This window comes from Chenopodium album, chromosome 23 (genome assembly GCF_948465745.1).
Source record: "Chenopodium album chromosome 23, dcCheAlbu1.1, whole genome shotgun sequence".
NCBI classification, from domain to species: Eukaryota; Viridiplantae; Streptophyta; class Magnoliopsida; order Caryophyllales; family Amaranthaceae; genus Chenopodium; species Chenopodium album.
Window position 1 is genome coordinate 980,278 of NC_137856.1, and position 15,232 is coordinate 995,509.

The window sequence follows — 15,232 nt, forward strand, 5'->3', positions numbered from 1 at the left end:
GCTGGTGGTTGATGCATTTTCTAGGAAGTTTTACATTTGTATTCAAAGAACGTGATGCTTGGGTTTCAGGTTTCAGGTTTACAAGTGAAACAAAGGCGTGCAATTATGGGATAAAGGGTTAGAATTTAGGGAGCAGAATGTTATTTGTGGATGTTAATTTTTGTGGTTGATGCCTCAACAGAATGTTATATGAAGACAGTCTTTTGTTCGAGAATTCAGATGTTGACGCTGGCAGGCATGAACAGCTTGTCCACAAGACTTCTTCAGATAGCTTATGGTATCATTTCTACCTTTCAATATACATTGGTTTATTAAATTTCCATCTGTAGGAACTTGTTAGTGATGTCAAAATGTTGTATAATTGCCTAACCGCCTTAGGTTTCACAAACTTATCAAGGTGCCACATGTATGTCATACTGTCCCAAATTGTAGAATCAACCAACTTGTCACTTATCAGAGTAGGTGCAACTGAAAAAGGAGTGAGACGCAGACTGTCCTCTCAGGAGAGAATTTGGGGGATTTAGGCCTGAAAAGGCTCCATATGGGACAGACGTGATTACGTGAGGCTGTTCAGCTGTTGGAGGCTATGCTTGGAGAAATGTGAGCCTTGCGAGGTTGGAAAGGGTAGCTGACCAGAGAGATTGTTCTTAAGGAGGTTATGAGCTGAGCTTGGAGAGGGAATTGAGATCAGAAGGGAGACAGCTAGAATTGATTTGGGTAGCTAAGCAAATAGTTTTATTGAAACCATTATAGTGAGTTTAGTCTTTTATGTCCCTTTGTCTGCTGATAATTCTTTCAGTTCCCAGTCTTCTCACTCTACCTCTCTCTGTCAATAAAGAAGACTAATGTTGGCCACATTTTTTACGTATGTTTTGCACGTGCAGGGCGTTCACTCCTATCTTATACCACGTACACCATGCTCCTACTAAAGTCCGTGTACCCCTGCTCTTACTGATATCAATCATTGTAGTTCATGTTATCTTTATATCGTGGATATCTATAAGAATGTATAGAGAGATGCAGCATCAATCATTGGGTAGATTTAGAGCAATCTGAGGATCCCTTGTTTCTACTACCCAACTCCCCTGTGAGATTCACTTATGAAGTTTTGAGGACTGAAACTGACTATTTCAACATGGAAAGGTAGCTTGGACATGGTAGCTGTGGTTTGGATTTTGATGGCATGTTAACTGTTAAGTAATGAACCAAATGAGGGGAACTCTAGGGTACCTTGCATTTGAATGGGTAGGATGGAAGGTAACAGAGAAAGCTGATTTGTATAGCTATGGAATCGTAGGTAGTATTGTAGTTTGGAAGTCATATTCAGGAGGAAAAACTTAATCTATCCACCCACCGAAGAGGATGCCAGTCTACTAAACAATATGGTAATATAGAAGGCTGATGCCATCAGTTCTGACCTGCTTGACATATGCAGCGATGATAGAGCTGATTAATGAAGCTACCAATATGGTGCATGCACACTGATGCAGCCAGAATGCCTACCATGTCACTATGGTAAAAATCTTAGAGGATTCATTACCTTAGAGCTTATCTGTGGTTATTGCTATACTTTCCCAACAATAATTGAGAACCAAAGGACAGATTCAAAGTCACCAATAACATCTGTTTTCTCCGGACCTCAATAAGTAAGTCTGTCCCTACTATAAAGTTTTGTTTGCTTTGTGACTATCTATTATCTAAATATCAATGCTTATGGACATTTCAGCTATTCAACCTGTATAATTTAGTAATTAACCTATTAAATGTAATACAATATTTGTAGTAATCAACATATTTGCTTCAAGAGTATATGATTTCTGTTTGAGTATATGTTATGTGAGGTTATTCTAAGTAATCATGTTTGCATGATGCACTATTTTGAATCTTCACCGTTTTAATTTTCATGTATGGTTGTAATCAGCTATTTTTCAATAAATTAACTTCTTTTATGATGGTAAAACTTTTCATAAGTAATTATATGCTTTATACAATTCCAACAGAGATAAATGCTTTAGAAGTAGACTAACTGCCTATCTAGGTCCTGATAGAAGAGATGCTGAAAGCTGTGTTTCTGCTTTCATATATGGATTTTCACCCACTGTCAGGATTGTCAAGGAGTATTCAGTAATAGCCTCCGGAATAGATGCACCCTCCAAAACTTTGACCACTGTTGACATTGAAGGCCGCCTTTTTGGTTCAGTATTCAAACAGCAGATTGCCAGCTTCAAGATCTTTTCTATTTCTTCACCATGTTGCTGCGCATCATCACTACATGTGTTAAGTAGATCGGACAACTGGCTTGCTTCAGCCTTCTTTTTAACCATGTGGATCAGTAGGTTGCTCTCCTCAGGTTGAGAGTAATCCAAGTTCTTCCTCCCAAACACAACTTCCATCACTACAACTCCATAGCTGTACACATCAACTTTCTCTGTAATTTTTCTGCCTAGCCATTCTGGAGCAAGATACCCCCGAGTTCCTCTCATTTGAGTCATTACATAGCTTTGCTCCTTATCCATTAGCTTAGCTAGGCCGAAATCCGATAATCTTGCATTAAAATCCTCGTCTAGAAGCACATTCTGGGGTTTTACGTCTAGGTGAGCAATTCTCTTCTGACAATCCTCATGCAAATAAGCAAGTCCTTTAGCAATGTGCAGGATGATTTTTCTTTTAGTAGCCCAAGTGAGGGCATCCTCTAAATTGATGTTGAAAATCCATTTGTCCAATGACCCTTTGCCCATGTGCTCATACACTAAAAGTCTATGCATTTTCTCAGCACAAAACCCAATCAATTTTACCAAGTTGATGTGATGGATATTTCCTATAGTCTGAACCTCTGCTAGAAACTCCTTCTTTCCTTGTCCTACATGATCCAAACGTTTAACAGCAATTTTGGTGCCATTATTCATGCTTCCTTCATAAACAGTGCCAAACCCACCTCCCCCAAGTTTCCTGTGGACATCAAAGTTGTTTGTTGCTGCCTTCAAGGCATGGTAAGTGAATCTCAGTGGAGAGTCAGGTTCTAGGTGCAAGCTCCATTGTTCAGCATTTTTTTCCTTGTGTTCTGAGTGACGTGTTCTCTTTTTATAGGCATATACAAGTATCCAAAATGCAATGATTGAAATTGTAGGAACTAGGACTGCTAGTATAATTTTCGCTGTTAATCTTTTTTTGTGCCCAATATTCTTATTCCCTGCAGTTAAAACAATCACAGAGGACATGAAATCTGGCACTTCCCCTCCGAGATTATTGTTAGAAAGATTTATTACCTTGAGCTGGTGTAAAGTTGTCAAAGTTGCAGGTATAGTACTAGTCAAGTTATTATCATTCAAGTACAGCTGACTTAGAAATGTCAAGTTTGCAAAAGCAGGAGAAATAGTACCACTGAATCCCTGCTCGGATAGATTAACTTTAATGACGTTCCTAGAGGCATCACAAGTCACAAATGGCCATTTGCTGCATGCATCGTTACCCTGCCAAGCCTCAGCTAGTTTCAAAGGATAACCTAATGCCCCAGCAACCTCTAGCAACGTCATCACTTGAGGATCACAATCTCCTGAAACATTGTTGCAGAACAGGATTATTAGCAAAATAGTCAACATAAATATTATACTATTTGTTTATTATGGAGTACTAATTTAATGTGCTTATTATATGCTAGCTCGCTGGTCTTTTGTATGTTGAAATGTTGAATGATGATAAATACTTGGTATCTAAGTCCACTAGTTGGATGTTCTGAATAGATTCATCGTAATGACAATTGATCAATTAAAATACTACTCCTAGTTTTAATTACATATATTTAATATGATTATATATGTAGCCGTTTTTTTTTTTTTTAAAAAAAATGAATGTATGAATAATATCAATAACTAGTTGGCCTACTATTATTTATTTTATTTTTAATTTTTTTTTTATATATGTGCAGATTAGGCAGAAGATAACAAACGCAATAGTAAATTAGCAAGTATCAGTAGTTTATTGTAGCATGAGACAGAGTAGTCTATTCCAAACAAAGTAGGACTAATATAGTACAAATTTGAAGATAAGAATCACTTGTATGTGAATGTGAATGAATATTCGAATACCGTCAATTTATAGTGTTGGATGCAATTATTATTAATCGGTACCTCTTAAGATCTCATCGATAATATAGACTAAGGTAGTACTGTAAATTTTAACCCTTGTATAGGTTGGCTCTATGTTGCTTTAGAGGTTTTCGTTCCCTTCCTTTGTAATGACTCAAATGTGATAAACCCGCGGATATGACAGTTGTAGTATAATATCCTTCTTACTACATATAATAATAATGAAAAAAAGACTCAATACACAATCATGTAAGGTTAAAAATTTAAATCTTTATAATAGGAGTAGAATGTATACCAAAAATTAAATTAAAATTACAAAATATATAAGTATGCCTTCAATGGAGAAGTTGAATTAAATTATTTGCATACATATAAGTATCGGGGCGGGTACATCCATTCCCGCCCCCATCACCCATGGCAAGTATGGTATTTCTCCATCCCCAGCCAGTTACCCACCAAACCTGGACCTATATTGAGGCGATCTCCTATGAAGCTGTACTGTCTCCTCTCTGCTTGGATAGAACAGAATTGAACATGTAGCTGAGGCCCTTGGTAGACTCTGTAATGTACTTTCGAGTTCCATATTATGTTCTTCAGCAACATGTCCCTTCGTTATGATCAATTCCTCCAACACAAAAGCATGTCTAAACAAAAACTGGATCAAATTCACTTCCCGCTCCGCCCCATAGTAGTAATCAATCACAATTCTTTTAAGATGATATCTGCAACATGAAGGAATCACTGCTAGAGTTGTATTAAAAAACACTTGTTCCTTGAGTATCTTCTCGTCAGGAAAAGGAAACGTTACTCTACCTTGTCCACCCACATATGAATATGATATTAATCCCTGCAAAGTTGATCCCAATCAAAATCAACATCAACAACTTTACGCCACACACCATGTGAAAAAATGAATTTGGCACCGGTTCAAACCCGGTCTTGGCACCGGTTTGAACCGGTGCCAATGTTGGGGGGTGCCAATAAGTGGTTTAAAAAGGCACCTTCTACCCCATGAATGTCTTAATCCCATAAGTGGGGTCGGCTACATGAACCAAAATGAGGACTTCCTAGAAGGTCACTATCCATCCTAGTACTATTCTCGATCAATGTGGTTCATGCCATGGCCCATGGGATGTGAAATTTTTTTACACTAGCGGAGTTATTTAAAGTGAACTTATTCTATGTATGTAAAATTAATACACAAGTGAAGTAAGTCAGGGACTAACCTTAGGAAAAACAAGAGTTTCTAAGACCGGTGAACGATTGAGAAATGCCAAAACGACTTTATCCCAGCAGTTATGATAAGAATAAGCCAGCTCTAGATATTTCAAATTATGAAATAGTGGCAGCTTATCCTCTATACCATCAACATTTAGCTCCTTCAACCAAAGGTGCAATAAATCAATTTCACATTACCTAATATAAAATACATACTACATATTGTTTTTATATGTGCAAGATTACTAATGAGACGAAAAAAAAGAAATGGAGGGAGTATATAAATAAATAAGAAATCGAGGAGCAAAACTAGAAATTTAAACAAACCTGTGCCCAAATGCCGTGCAAAGATAAATGGTGAACATTATCGAGAGCTTTGATAAGGCTAAGCAATACTTGAAGATCTTCAACTTGACCTAATGTCACAGTTGCGAAGGCTATTTCTGCTTCTACCAGCCGACTCATATTTGTAATAGAAAGTCGTTTAGGTAGATTATCATAATAACCAAAGTACTCCAAATTAGGAGTATTGATAAGCACAAAATCAGTGTTGCTAAATTCATCAACAAGTTTATATATTTCTAAATGCAACCTCCGGAGAGAAGACGAAGAAATACGTGTGTAGTTGACACGATTCCAATTTGCTACGACTTTCAGATCTTCAAGTAAAGGGCAGCTTGAAACCAACCTTGGCAACAAGCCATCCTCGCTAATGAGAGTGGCATAGAGGTGTAGTAATTTCAAGTTTGGAAGACGAAAGGATGGCATAGTGCAAACTTGATCAAGACCGAGGTTGACATCAAGTTTGAGCACCTCCAACGTCTCACACAAGAAGATAGCTGGTGGAAGCTGACCCGGTTCCCTGACATGAATTCGGAGATCAAGTTGCTTGAGGCCAATACGGGTTATAGCAAAAGAGATCCACTTCGTGGTGTTCAAGTCCGGAAAACAGCCTTTCTCACATCCAAAAACTTTATGTTTGGTACGACCCAAGTATGTGGTGGCGTAGTCCTTGCCTAGATGAAGTCTAAAGCTGGTGAGATACTGAGACTGGTGCGCACGCAGAACAGTCTCAACAAAAGATACAAAACTAGGGAAACGTTGGATTGCATATGGATGTTGTAAGCAATTCGATACAGGTGAATCACTCAAGTCTAGGGTCGTAATCCATGGAAATGCACGTTTAATAGAACTAGACAATGAGCAAGTAGCAACAGCATCCTTGGTAGGAAGCAAAGAAAGTATCCGAATTAACAATTCATTAGGCAAATTGGATAGCCTATCTAACATTAGGCTATCATCTTGTAAGGTAGTAGTAGCACATGGTTTCAACCCGAAATCCATAGACTTGAAATCAAATTATCCCTGCTTTATCAATCCATGATGAACAAGTTAATTGGGGACAAAGGCAGTCATACAGCAAGTATTTTACGGAACAAGTTTCATATATGTCAAATCGTTGCAAATAATATGTAACGGATATAGTATAAGAAAAGTTGCATGCTTATACAGAATAAAGTTACCCTCTTTACAATAAGTTTATAAAATAAAGAGTAATCCTGAGGTAATTATATTATTGTTTTTTAAAACTTTTATTATCCCATTAAAAAACATCTGTTAATTGACAAAATAATTCTTAAGTAAATTTGGGTCAAAACCAGGGAAAGGAGGTCTAATTTCAGAGTTAATCCTTAACATTAAAGGCTTGTGCAATACATTAGCAACCGAATTTGATTCAACCTTAAAATAATTTTAGGGATATTTGATTCAATAATCAAATTAGTTTTCTGTTAAAATAATAATAATAATCTAATCGCTGGTTATAATATTTCATAATCTTAGTATTTAGAACCAATAATTCAGATTTATGGAAATTAAATTAGACCAAAAATAAACCCTAGATTGTGAAATTGAGGTTATGATGATTACAAAAAGAAATAATTTACCTCAGAAGCTGCTTCAACGGAGAATACGAGTAATTAGAGAATAAAGTGCGATTCAACAGAGAACCTAAACTGCTGCTTCAATGAAGAACGTTTACTGAGCTTCAATGGAGGGAACGAGAGCCCAAATAAAAGCCTTAACCCGCCACTATTTAGTATTTATTCAACCGATTCGCCCTTTAGACTAATCCTGATTTGGGCTCAATTCTATTTACTATGTTACAATCCCTCCCAATTTTTGTTATGAACTTACGGGGTTCGAACACGTTGTCCTTCTTATTAAGTACTGTTCTAATTACCATTACATTAACAACTACTACCTCCGTTCTCAAAAGAACGACCTATTTGGCCTAATTTTAGTCCCCAAAAGAATGACCCATTTACATTAAAACACCCACCAATTTGCAACAATATTTGTGCAAAATTATCATCCCCATATAAAAATTTGATTTTCCATGTAATTTTATTACTTTCTCTATTTTTTTTTTTTTTTTTTACAAATCCCATGTAAATTTATCTTTTCAATGTACTTTTACTTCTTTTTATTTAACTTTCTTAATCCCTGCATAAGCAACCCAAATGGGTCGTTCTTTCGGGGACGGAGGGAGTGATTGGATGACCTCCCACAGTTACAAATGGATTAGATTAGTATAATAAAGTAAATTGTACTGTATATGATCCATAAAAATTTTCTTAAACTTAATGAACACCCTAGTGTTGTAATTAATATGAAACGGAGGAAGTATATATAAAAAGTTTATTTAAGGGTGATGGAAAAGAAAAATGATAAAATATTTAAAAAATTGAATTTAGTGATTTAAGAAATTGGATTTACTGAGTGGGAGTTATAAAATAATAATGAGTTATTTCTAAATATAAAATTGTTCCAACATAAAATTGCACGATTATAAAAATAGCAATCCAGGGCAACACCCGAACTATTCGATCACTAATTCACTATCACTAAAAGAATTTTCAAACAAAAAGAGTACTCCATAAATCTAATCCATTAAAAATAGAGGTTAAGTCATCCATGGACTGTCCGTAATAGCTGCGGCCCAAAATCACAAATAAAATTAAAACCCAAAATTATTTTCTCCAACAATGAAAACTCGCGCCATTTTTCGGCAATGGCGGATTGAATCATACTGATTACATAATCTCAAATCTTTACTTTTATCATACAAATTTATACTTCATCAAAAATTGGCGATCTTACCAATTTCTATGAAGAATTTATCATCAAAATCAGCAATTTTAGGAGAGAGAAAGAGAGTTGAAGGAACTGCAAAGATGAGGGTACAACATTACAATGGTTGGAGTATTCGCCAGAATTCTTACAGGAAAACAGTGAATAACTATGGAATTCTATGAAATTTCTCCAATTTTGAGATTTTTTTTTTATTTATGGTGAGCTGATTTAGGGTTTTGCTTTGCCTATTACATGTTCGACGAAATGCCTCTGAGAATAGGGTGGAGCTTCTCAAGTATTAATTTTGAACCATACTTGGTTTTTTGATAAGAAATTTGTTGTAATTTAGTAATGCTTGTTGTGATAGTGATGATTTGCTATCCAAGGGGCCGCATCAAGGTGGGAAAGTGACGAGCTTCGAAGCTTCGAGGGTGAAGGAAAGGTGGTATGTGATGGTGTTTATCATGATTCTAAGTGATGTGACATTCTGAAATAATTGGGAGAATCATATAGTATTGATAACATCATAACAAGGAAGAGCAATCCTCATCATTGATGGCTGTTCATATTGTGGGGGTTGGCAAAGGTAATGGGATTGATTCATTTTCTAGGCAGCTTTACATGGTTATTCAAAGAACGCAGTGCTTGGGTTTCAGGTTTCGGGTTTACTAGTGAAACGAAAATGTGCAATTATGGGAAAAAGGGTTAACGATTAGGGAGACAATGTTATTTGTGGATATCAGTTTTTGTTTTACTGCCTCAATATTGCGAATTTCACATGGTTTTCTTGAGAGCAGCATAAATGTGATTATGTAGATGATATAGACACTATTTTGTTCGAGAAGTCAGATGTTGGCACTGGTTGGCATGAACAGCTTGTCATAGTATAAGATAGCGGATTGATGTGCCACAAGACTTCTTGAGCTAGCTTATGGTATCATGTCTCTCTTTCAATGGTGATTTGGTTTATTAAATTTTCTTCTGGGGGAACTTGCTAGTTATGTCCAATTGTGGTATAATAGCCTTAGGTTTTTCAAACTGATCAAGGTGCCACAAATATGGTCATACTGGTCGAATGAGATTGACAATTCTAGCATAATATGTTGCCAAACTTGTAGAACCAGCCTACTCGTCAGGGTAGGTGCAAAAGGATGTGCACTGTCTTCTAAAGAGAGATTTGGAGGTGATTTATGTCTGAAAAGGCTCTGTATTGGACAGACGTGAAGTTGTTCGAGGATGTACTTGGAGTCTTGGAGTAATGTGAGGTTGGAAAGTGGTTAAGGGCCAGAGAGATGGCTGCTCTGGCTCGGAGGGAGATTTTGGCGAGCCAGAATAATTTTAGGACGGTAAGATAATAAATTTAACGGAACCATTGTTGTTGCAACTTAAGAGCAGAATTCAATCTTTTTGTTATTGCTCCATCAGCTGTTGTTTAGAAAATAAGAAGATCGTGTATAGTTGTGGCTTTGCATACAATGAAACTCCAAGAGTTAATAGACTTATAAAGAAGCTTTAATCTTTAGATCCGAATTATACATGTTCTATTCTGTTACACAAGCTGACAAGCTTAAAGAATCCTGCCTGATGCTTTGTTGAATGGTTACTGGTCAGGTCCTAATTAAATTACCTTGTAAATAAATGAATTAGAAGCCACAATTCTTGATTTTACACCCTACAGAGCTTCTTTTTAACAAAAAAAAAAGTTATTTTTATATTTTTATATATTGCATGTTGATATATTAAACAAATATATGATGACTATGCAGAATTGCAGATTGTGTCATCATGAACAACTAGGCTGGACCGTGCTTGGAGATAGACAAATCAATCAGTTCGCATCGTCATTGTGCTGAGTGTGTTTATTGAAAGATTGGTCACAATGCTTTGGAACACATTGATTTTTAGTTATATCTAGATAAAACCCTGTTCTTTTGTACTTGTATTTTTTTTTGTATGCTTGCTTGTTTGTTAGTTATGTCTACCTATGCTCCTTCTTTCCAATTTCCATAAGTACTGATGCTTATATGTCTTTAATAAACTTTGATATCTGTCAGTTTTGTAGTCAAGATCTCTTTTTTTTTTTTTTTTTTTTTTTTTTTTTTTTTTTTTTTTTTTTTGTGAATTGGATACTAGAATAATGAGGAAATAATGTCCAATCCCCGGGAGCTGCAAACTTTTGTATTCTTACCTGCCTATGTGTGCAGAATTGCCTCCCATGGAAGGTTAGCTGCTAGCTTGATTGGTAACTAAGTAGTATACATCTAAGGTAAGTTTAGTAATGTAGTTTACACTATCTATAGCTTAAATATTGAAAGGGGAAAAAGGACCAGAGAGATGGTGAGCTGAGAGAATGCCTTGGGATCATTTATATAAAGCCCCATACAATATGGCTTATTACTTCAGATTACAACTCTGATAACTACATGCTGGCATAGTATATTGTAACAAAAATATGTTGACTTGCTGTTAGTGTGAACTAAAGACAAGCCTTGTACCTGACGAGTTGTTTGGGCTTGGATCAAATGCTGTTGTGATCTGTATACTTGAGGCCTCAGTCAGTATTCCGACACACTAAAAAAACTGGTAATGAGTCTGTGTCTAATGTCTAGGCAATGATGTAAAGCTAAAAAACAGATCAAAGATGTGATAGGATATTAGGATGGGCTCAGTATTTTCCGTCTGCCTGAATTCTGCAGTCCTACTAGTAACCGTGGCTTTAAGATCATAGTTTAGGAGCAGAAAACATCCATTATGTTCCGGTCCATGGTTATTGCTTATTAGGTTTTATTTTGAGTGTCAGGAGCCGTCCAAATGAGCAAGAATAGCCTTGGGTACGTGATAATACATTCTCGTAGGCTGGACTAGGATGTCATCGGTATGTGATATTCATTATTGTATGCTGTTTATAAAGTCTTTTAAAGGCATATTGTTGTGTCCCGCCTAGTTTGCTATAATGACCAGGCAATGTAAGGTCCCGTTCTACACGGTTTAATAATTGTAAGGACTAGCTTACTGATCAATCACAACAGCTTAATTTATGGTCAAGTCTTTAGTGTTTTTTGAGGGGCAAGTTGCTCCAAGTACATAGCTAGTTAGCTACATATGTAAGAGATTTGCAATGCTTAGAATTTTGTATTTTTGGTCTCACCGTCTTGGATACTTCCCAAAACTTACCAATACAGGGAAATATAGCTACCCAATCAATAGCAGTCGACCTATTAATTCTACTCGGATACCAAGTCAACCCCAAGCTTCTGTGTGTTAAAAAAGTAGCAATGGACGTTTGAAACACGAACTTTCTGGGTTACTTGACTTACTTCTCCCATTATATCCTCTTAATATCATAATCGTAGAGAAAATTTACAAAGCATTACATAAATTACATGTACAAAAAAAAATGGGTGCTCAAGCTCAACAGTTTATAGCATTAGTACTAGTGTTTATTTTGAATCTCAACACCTTATACTGTTTAAGTAGTCCGTTATTCCCCTACGAACAAAGCCTACCCACTTACTACAAAGCGTTCGAAGCCATACGGCCCACACCGTCAATCAGATGCATGACAGACGAGGCCACTTGTGAGGCCTTAGCAGGCTATGTTACACAGAGTAACACTACACTGGGCGACATCGAATCCTTGTTTCAGGTGAAGAGCCTGAGCTCCTTCTTGCGGATTAACTTCCTGCCTCCTTCTACCCCTCGGAATTTTCCGATTTATGGAGGTCAGACAGTAAGGATCCCCTTCCCCTGTCGCTGTAAAAACGGAACAGGCCTCTCTGATGGCCTTCCTGTCCACACTGTTACCAAGGCTGAGGATGGTAAGGACCTAGAATATCTATCAAAAACCCTTTTTAGTCGTTTGACAACTATCCAACTAGTCAAGGACGTAAATCATATCGAAGATTTGAATGATATGATTGAGGAGGGACAGAAGCTGTGGATTCCACTGCCGTGCAGCTGCGACGATGTAGAGGGGAAAAAGGTAGTGCACTACGCACATGCTGCAGGATCCTTCAAAGACATGCTTCAACCAGATATGCACAACAATGTAAAGGGGCAAGGGGAGGAGCAGTACGACGTTGAGGAGTTTTTCCAACACATGCTTCGATCAGGTATGCAAAACAATGTCAAGGGGCAAACGGTGATGCGCTACAACTACACACATGTTAAAAGGTCCTTCGAAATCATGATTCCAACAGGTATTCATTAATACAAGATAATTTGAAGTATACATAAATATAATAAACGCTGTGATACAATTCAGAATACTACTGATTTATAATGTCTGTCATTTGTCATTACTGATATGAACAGCTTTATAAAATCTATCAGTTATTCCTCCTCTAATCTAAGTGGTATACTCCCTTCCAGTCTGAGCTCCCTCTCTCAGCTCAGTGGAATCTTTCTCCAACACAACCAACTCTCTGGTCCTCTCCCCTCCTTTAAGAACCTCAGATTTCTCCAAGAGATACACCTAGAATCCAACAATTTTACATCTGTACCAAATGGTGCCTTTTCTGGCCTAAGCAGCCTCAGAATCCTGTCCGTGGAAGACAATCTGAGTCTCCGTCCTTGGGGCTTCCACTCTGAGTTGGTTAGCTCTCCTAATTTGGTGGGTTATTTTGCTAGCAATGCCAATCTCATAGGACCGATACCAGATATCTTCAGCTCCCTCACCAGTTTGCAAAACTTGAGGCTGTCATGTAACAACTTGACAGGGTCACTCCCTTTTTCTTTTCATGGGAGTCGGATTCGTAACTTGAGGCTAGATAATCAGCACATGGGTTTATCTGGAACCCTTGATGTACTTGCACGGATGACCCGATTACGTGAAGTCTGGCTACAAAAAAATTATTTTACTGGTACCATCCCTGACCTTTCTAATTGCTCTCGTCTCTCTAATCTAAGACTGGACAACAATTTATTGACCGGTCCTATACCACCGTCCTTATCCTTGTCCTCAGTAAACATCTCATTGCATAGCAACAAGCTCCAAGGCCCGTTTCCATCTTTTACGAAACGATTGACAGGTACTCTTGAGAACAATTCGTTCTGTAAGGATATTGCAGGGGAATGTGATCCATATGTATCGATATTACTACAGGTTGCTGGAGCTTTGGGTTATCCCTTGAAGCTTGGTAATGATGTGTGTGACAAGTGGGAATTTGTGACTTGTGATGCCTCAAGGAATGTCACTGCAATTAATATTTCCAGGCAAGGATTCAGCGGTACCATTTCCCAATCTCTTGTACAGTTGACATCTCTGCGTCAATTGTACTTAAATGATAACAATTTGACTGGTACTATACCAGATAGTTTAACAACCTTGTCCCAGTTGACAAAAATTGATGTCTCTAATAATGATCTTAGAGGGCAAGTGCCAAGCTTCCGATCCTCGGTGACTGTTTTGACCAGTGGGAATAGGAATATTAAGCCTATTACAAGTACTACCAATGGGACAACTCCGAACACCACTGCTACAAGTGATAGATCATCTGGGAAGATGTCTAAGATTATACCAGGAGTACTTGTTCCCATGATTGCAGTTGTTGGATTGGGGATTCTTGTATACATGTATAAAAAAAAAAGGCACGAGGCAGAATCCAAAGAAGATCTAGAGCAATGGGGAAACTCGCAGTTGGCGCCCGACTCTCAAATGAGGTTCACTTACAAAGCCTTAAAAATGGCTACCAACAATTTTGACATGCATAAGAAACTTGGAGGAGGTGGGTTTGGAACTGTATTCGAGGGAAACTTAAGTGATGGATCCAAAGTAGCAGTTAAGCGTTTGGATCGTCTTGGGCAAGGAAGGAAGGAATTTTTGGCAGAGGTGCGGACTATAGGAAGCATACACCATCTCAACTTAGTGAAGTTGCTTGGGTTTTGTGTTGAAAACTTGCATAGGCTTTTGGTGTATGAGTACATGTGCAAAGGGTCATTAGATAAATGGATCTTTGACATCAACTCAAGAGATAGCTTCACTTGGGATACCAAGAAAAAGATCATTATCCACATTGCCAAGGGGCTCGCTTATTTACATGAGGAGTGCCACAAGAAGATTGTACATCTAGATGTAAAACCCCAGAATGTGCTTCTAGATGATGAGTTCAATGCCAAAATATCAGATTTTGGTCTAGCGAAGCTGATTGATAGAGATCAAAATTATGTAATGACTCAAATGAGAGGAACTCGAGGGTACCTGGCTCCTGAATGGTTAGGAAGGAAGATAACAGAGAAAGCAGATGTCTACAGCTATGGAGTTGTGGTGTTAGAAGTAATTTTTGGGAGGAAGAACTTGGACTGTTCACACCCTGAAGAAAGCACTCTAATAATGCAGGTGAAAAAGAAAGAAGAGGAGAGTCAGCTACTCGATCTGCTTGATACATGCAGCGAGGATATGCTTAACAACTATGAAGATGTAGAGAAGACCATAAGACTTGCAATCCGGTGTTTGCACAGTGAACCAGCAGGGCGGCCTCCCATGTCAATGGTGGTGAAAATTTTAGAGGGTGTAATGATCCTCGAGGATATTGATAACTATTCTTTGACAAGCCCGTTGATGACAGAAATTTCTGACTCTGTTCTATCAGGTCCAAGATGAAGTAGGCACTTGCCTAAATGTGTATCTTCCTTCTTGACAGCTTCTTGTCTAATGTTTGTGCTTGATTCTGTTAGTAGTGCTATAAAATTCCAAAACATATTTTAGACATTTTTTTAAGAACCGTTATGAATATTAAGACTTTTACTCTTTTATTAGGCTATGAAATAATGCATAATGAATTAATGATGTTCAA

General features: G+C 37.5%; 2 protein-coding genes and 1 pseudogene across 4 annotated transcripts; 1 reads left to right on the forward strand and 2 right to left on the reverse strand.

Moving 5' to 3' along the window:
- Positions 1-2,030: 2,030 nt before the first annotated feature.
- Positions 2,031-3,533, reverse strand: LOC145608017 (G-type lectin S-receptor-like serine/threonine-protein kinase SD2-5). The gene has a single exon (XM_081663619.1). The coding sequence runs from the start codon at positions 3,531-3,533 to the stop codon at positions 2,031-2,033; it is 1,503 nt and encodes a 500-aa protein (XP_081519745.1).
- An 802-nt stretch (positions 3,534-4,335) lies between these two features.
- LOC145609592 (F-box/LRR-repeat protein At4g14103-like) lies at positions 4,336-7,480 on the reverse strand. 3 transcript variants are annotated; one of them, XM_081665045.1, is made up of 5 exons: positions 7,250-7,480; positions 5,631-6,668; positions 5,312-5,464; positions 4,899-4,932; positions 4,336-4,826 (listed from the first exon to the last, which is right to left on the reverse strand). In XM_081665045.1, exons 2-5 carry the CDS (start codon positions 6,645-6,647, stop codon positions 4,534-4,536), a joined length of 1,497 nt encoding a protein of 498 aa, XP_081521171.1. In that variant the 5' UTR covers positions 6,648-6,668; positions 7,250-7,480; the 3' UTR covers positions 4,336-4,533. The 3 variants fall into 3 exon arrangements, with proteins under 3 accessions (XP_081521171.1, XP_081521170.1, XP_081521172.1); XM_081665046.1 differs by having other exon boundaries at positions 4,643-4,807; XM_081665044.1 differs by having other exon boundaries at positions 4,336-4,932.
- Positions 7,481-12,729: 5,249 nt separating this feature from the next.
- LOC145609475 (receptor-like kinase TMK4 pseudogene) lies at positions 12,730-15,039 on the forward strand (annotated as a pseudogene).
- The last annotated feature ends 193 nt before the right edge of the window (positions 15,040-15,232 follow it).

Bases quoted from the DNA above. Each gene is read 5' to 3' on its own strand.
- LOC145608017 (XM_081663619.1), bottom strand. From the start codon at position 3,533: ATGACGTTGCTAGAGGTTGCTGGGGCATTAGGTTATCCTTTGAAACTA.
- LOC145609592 (XM_081665044.1), bottom strand. From the start codon at position 6,647: ATGGATTTCGGGTTGAAACCATGTGCTACTACTACCTTACAAGATGAT. The intron at 5,465-5,630 runs GTTTGTTTAAAT...CTTTGGTTGAAG, and splicing joins TGCACGGCATTTGGGCACAG to GAGCTAAATGTTGATGGTAT. The intron at 4,933-5,311 runs GTTAGTCCCTGA...TCAACTTTGCAG, and splicing joins AAACTCTTGTTTTTCCTAAG to GGATTAATATCATATTCATA.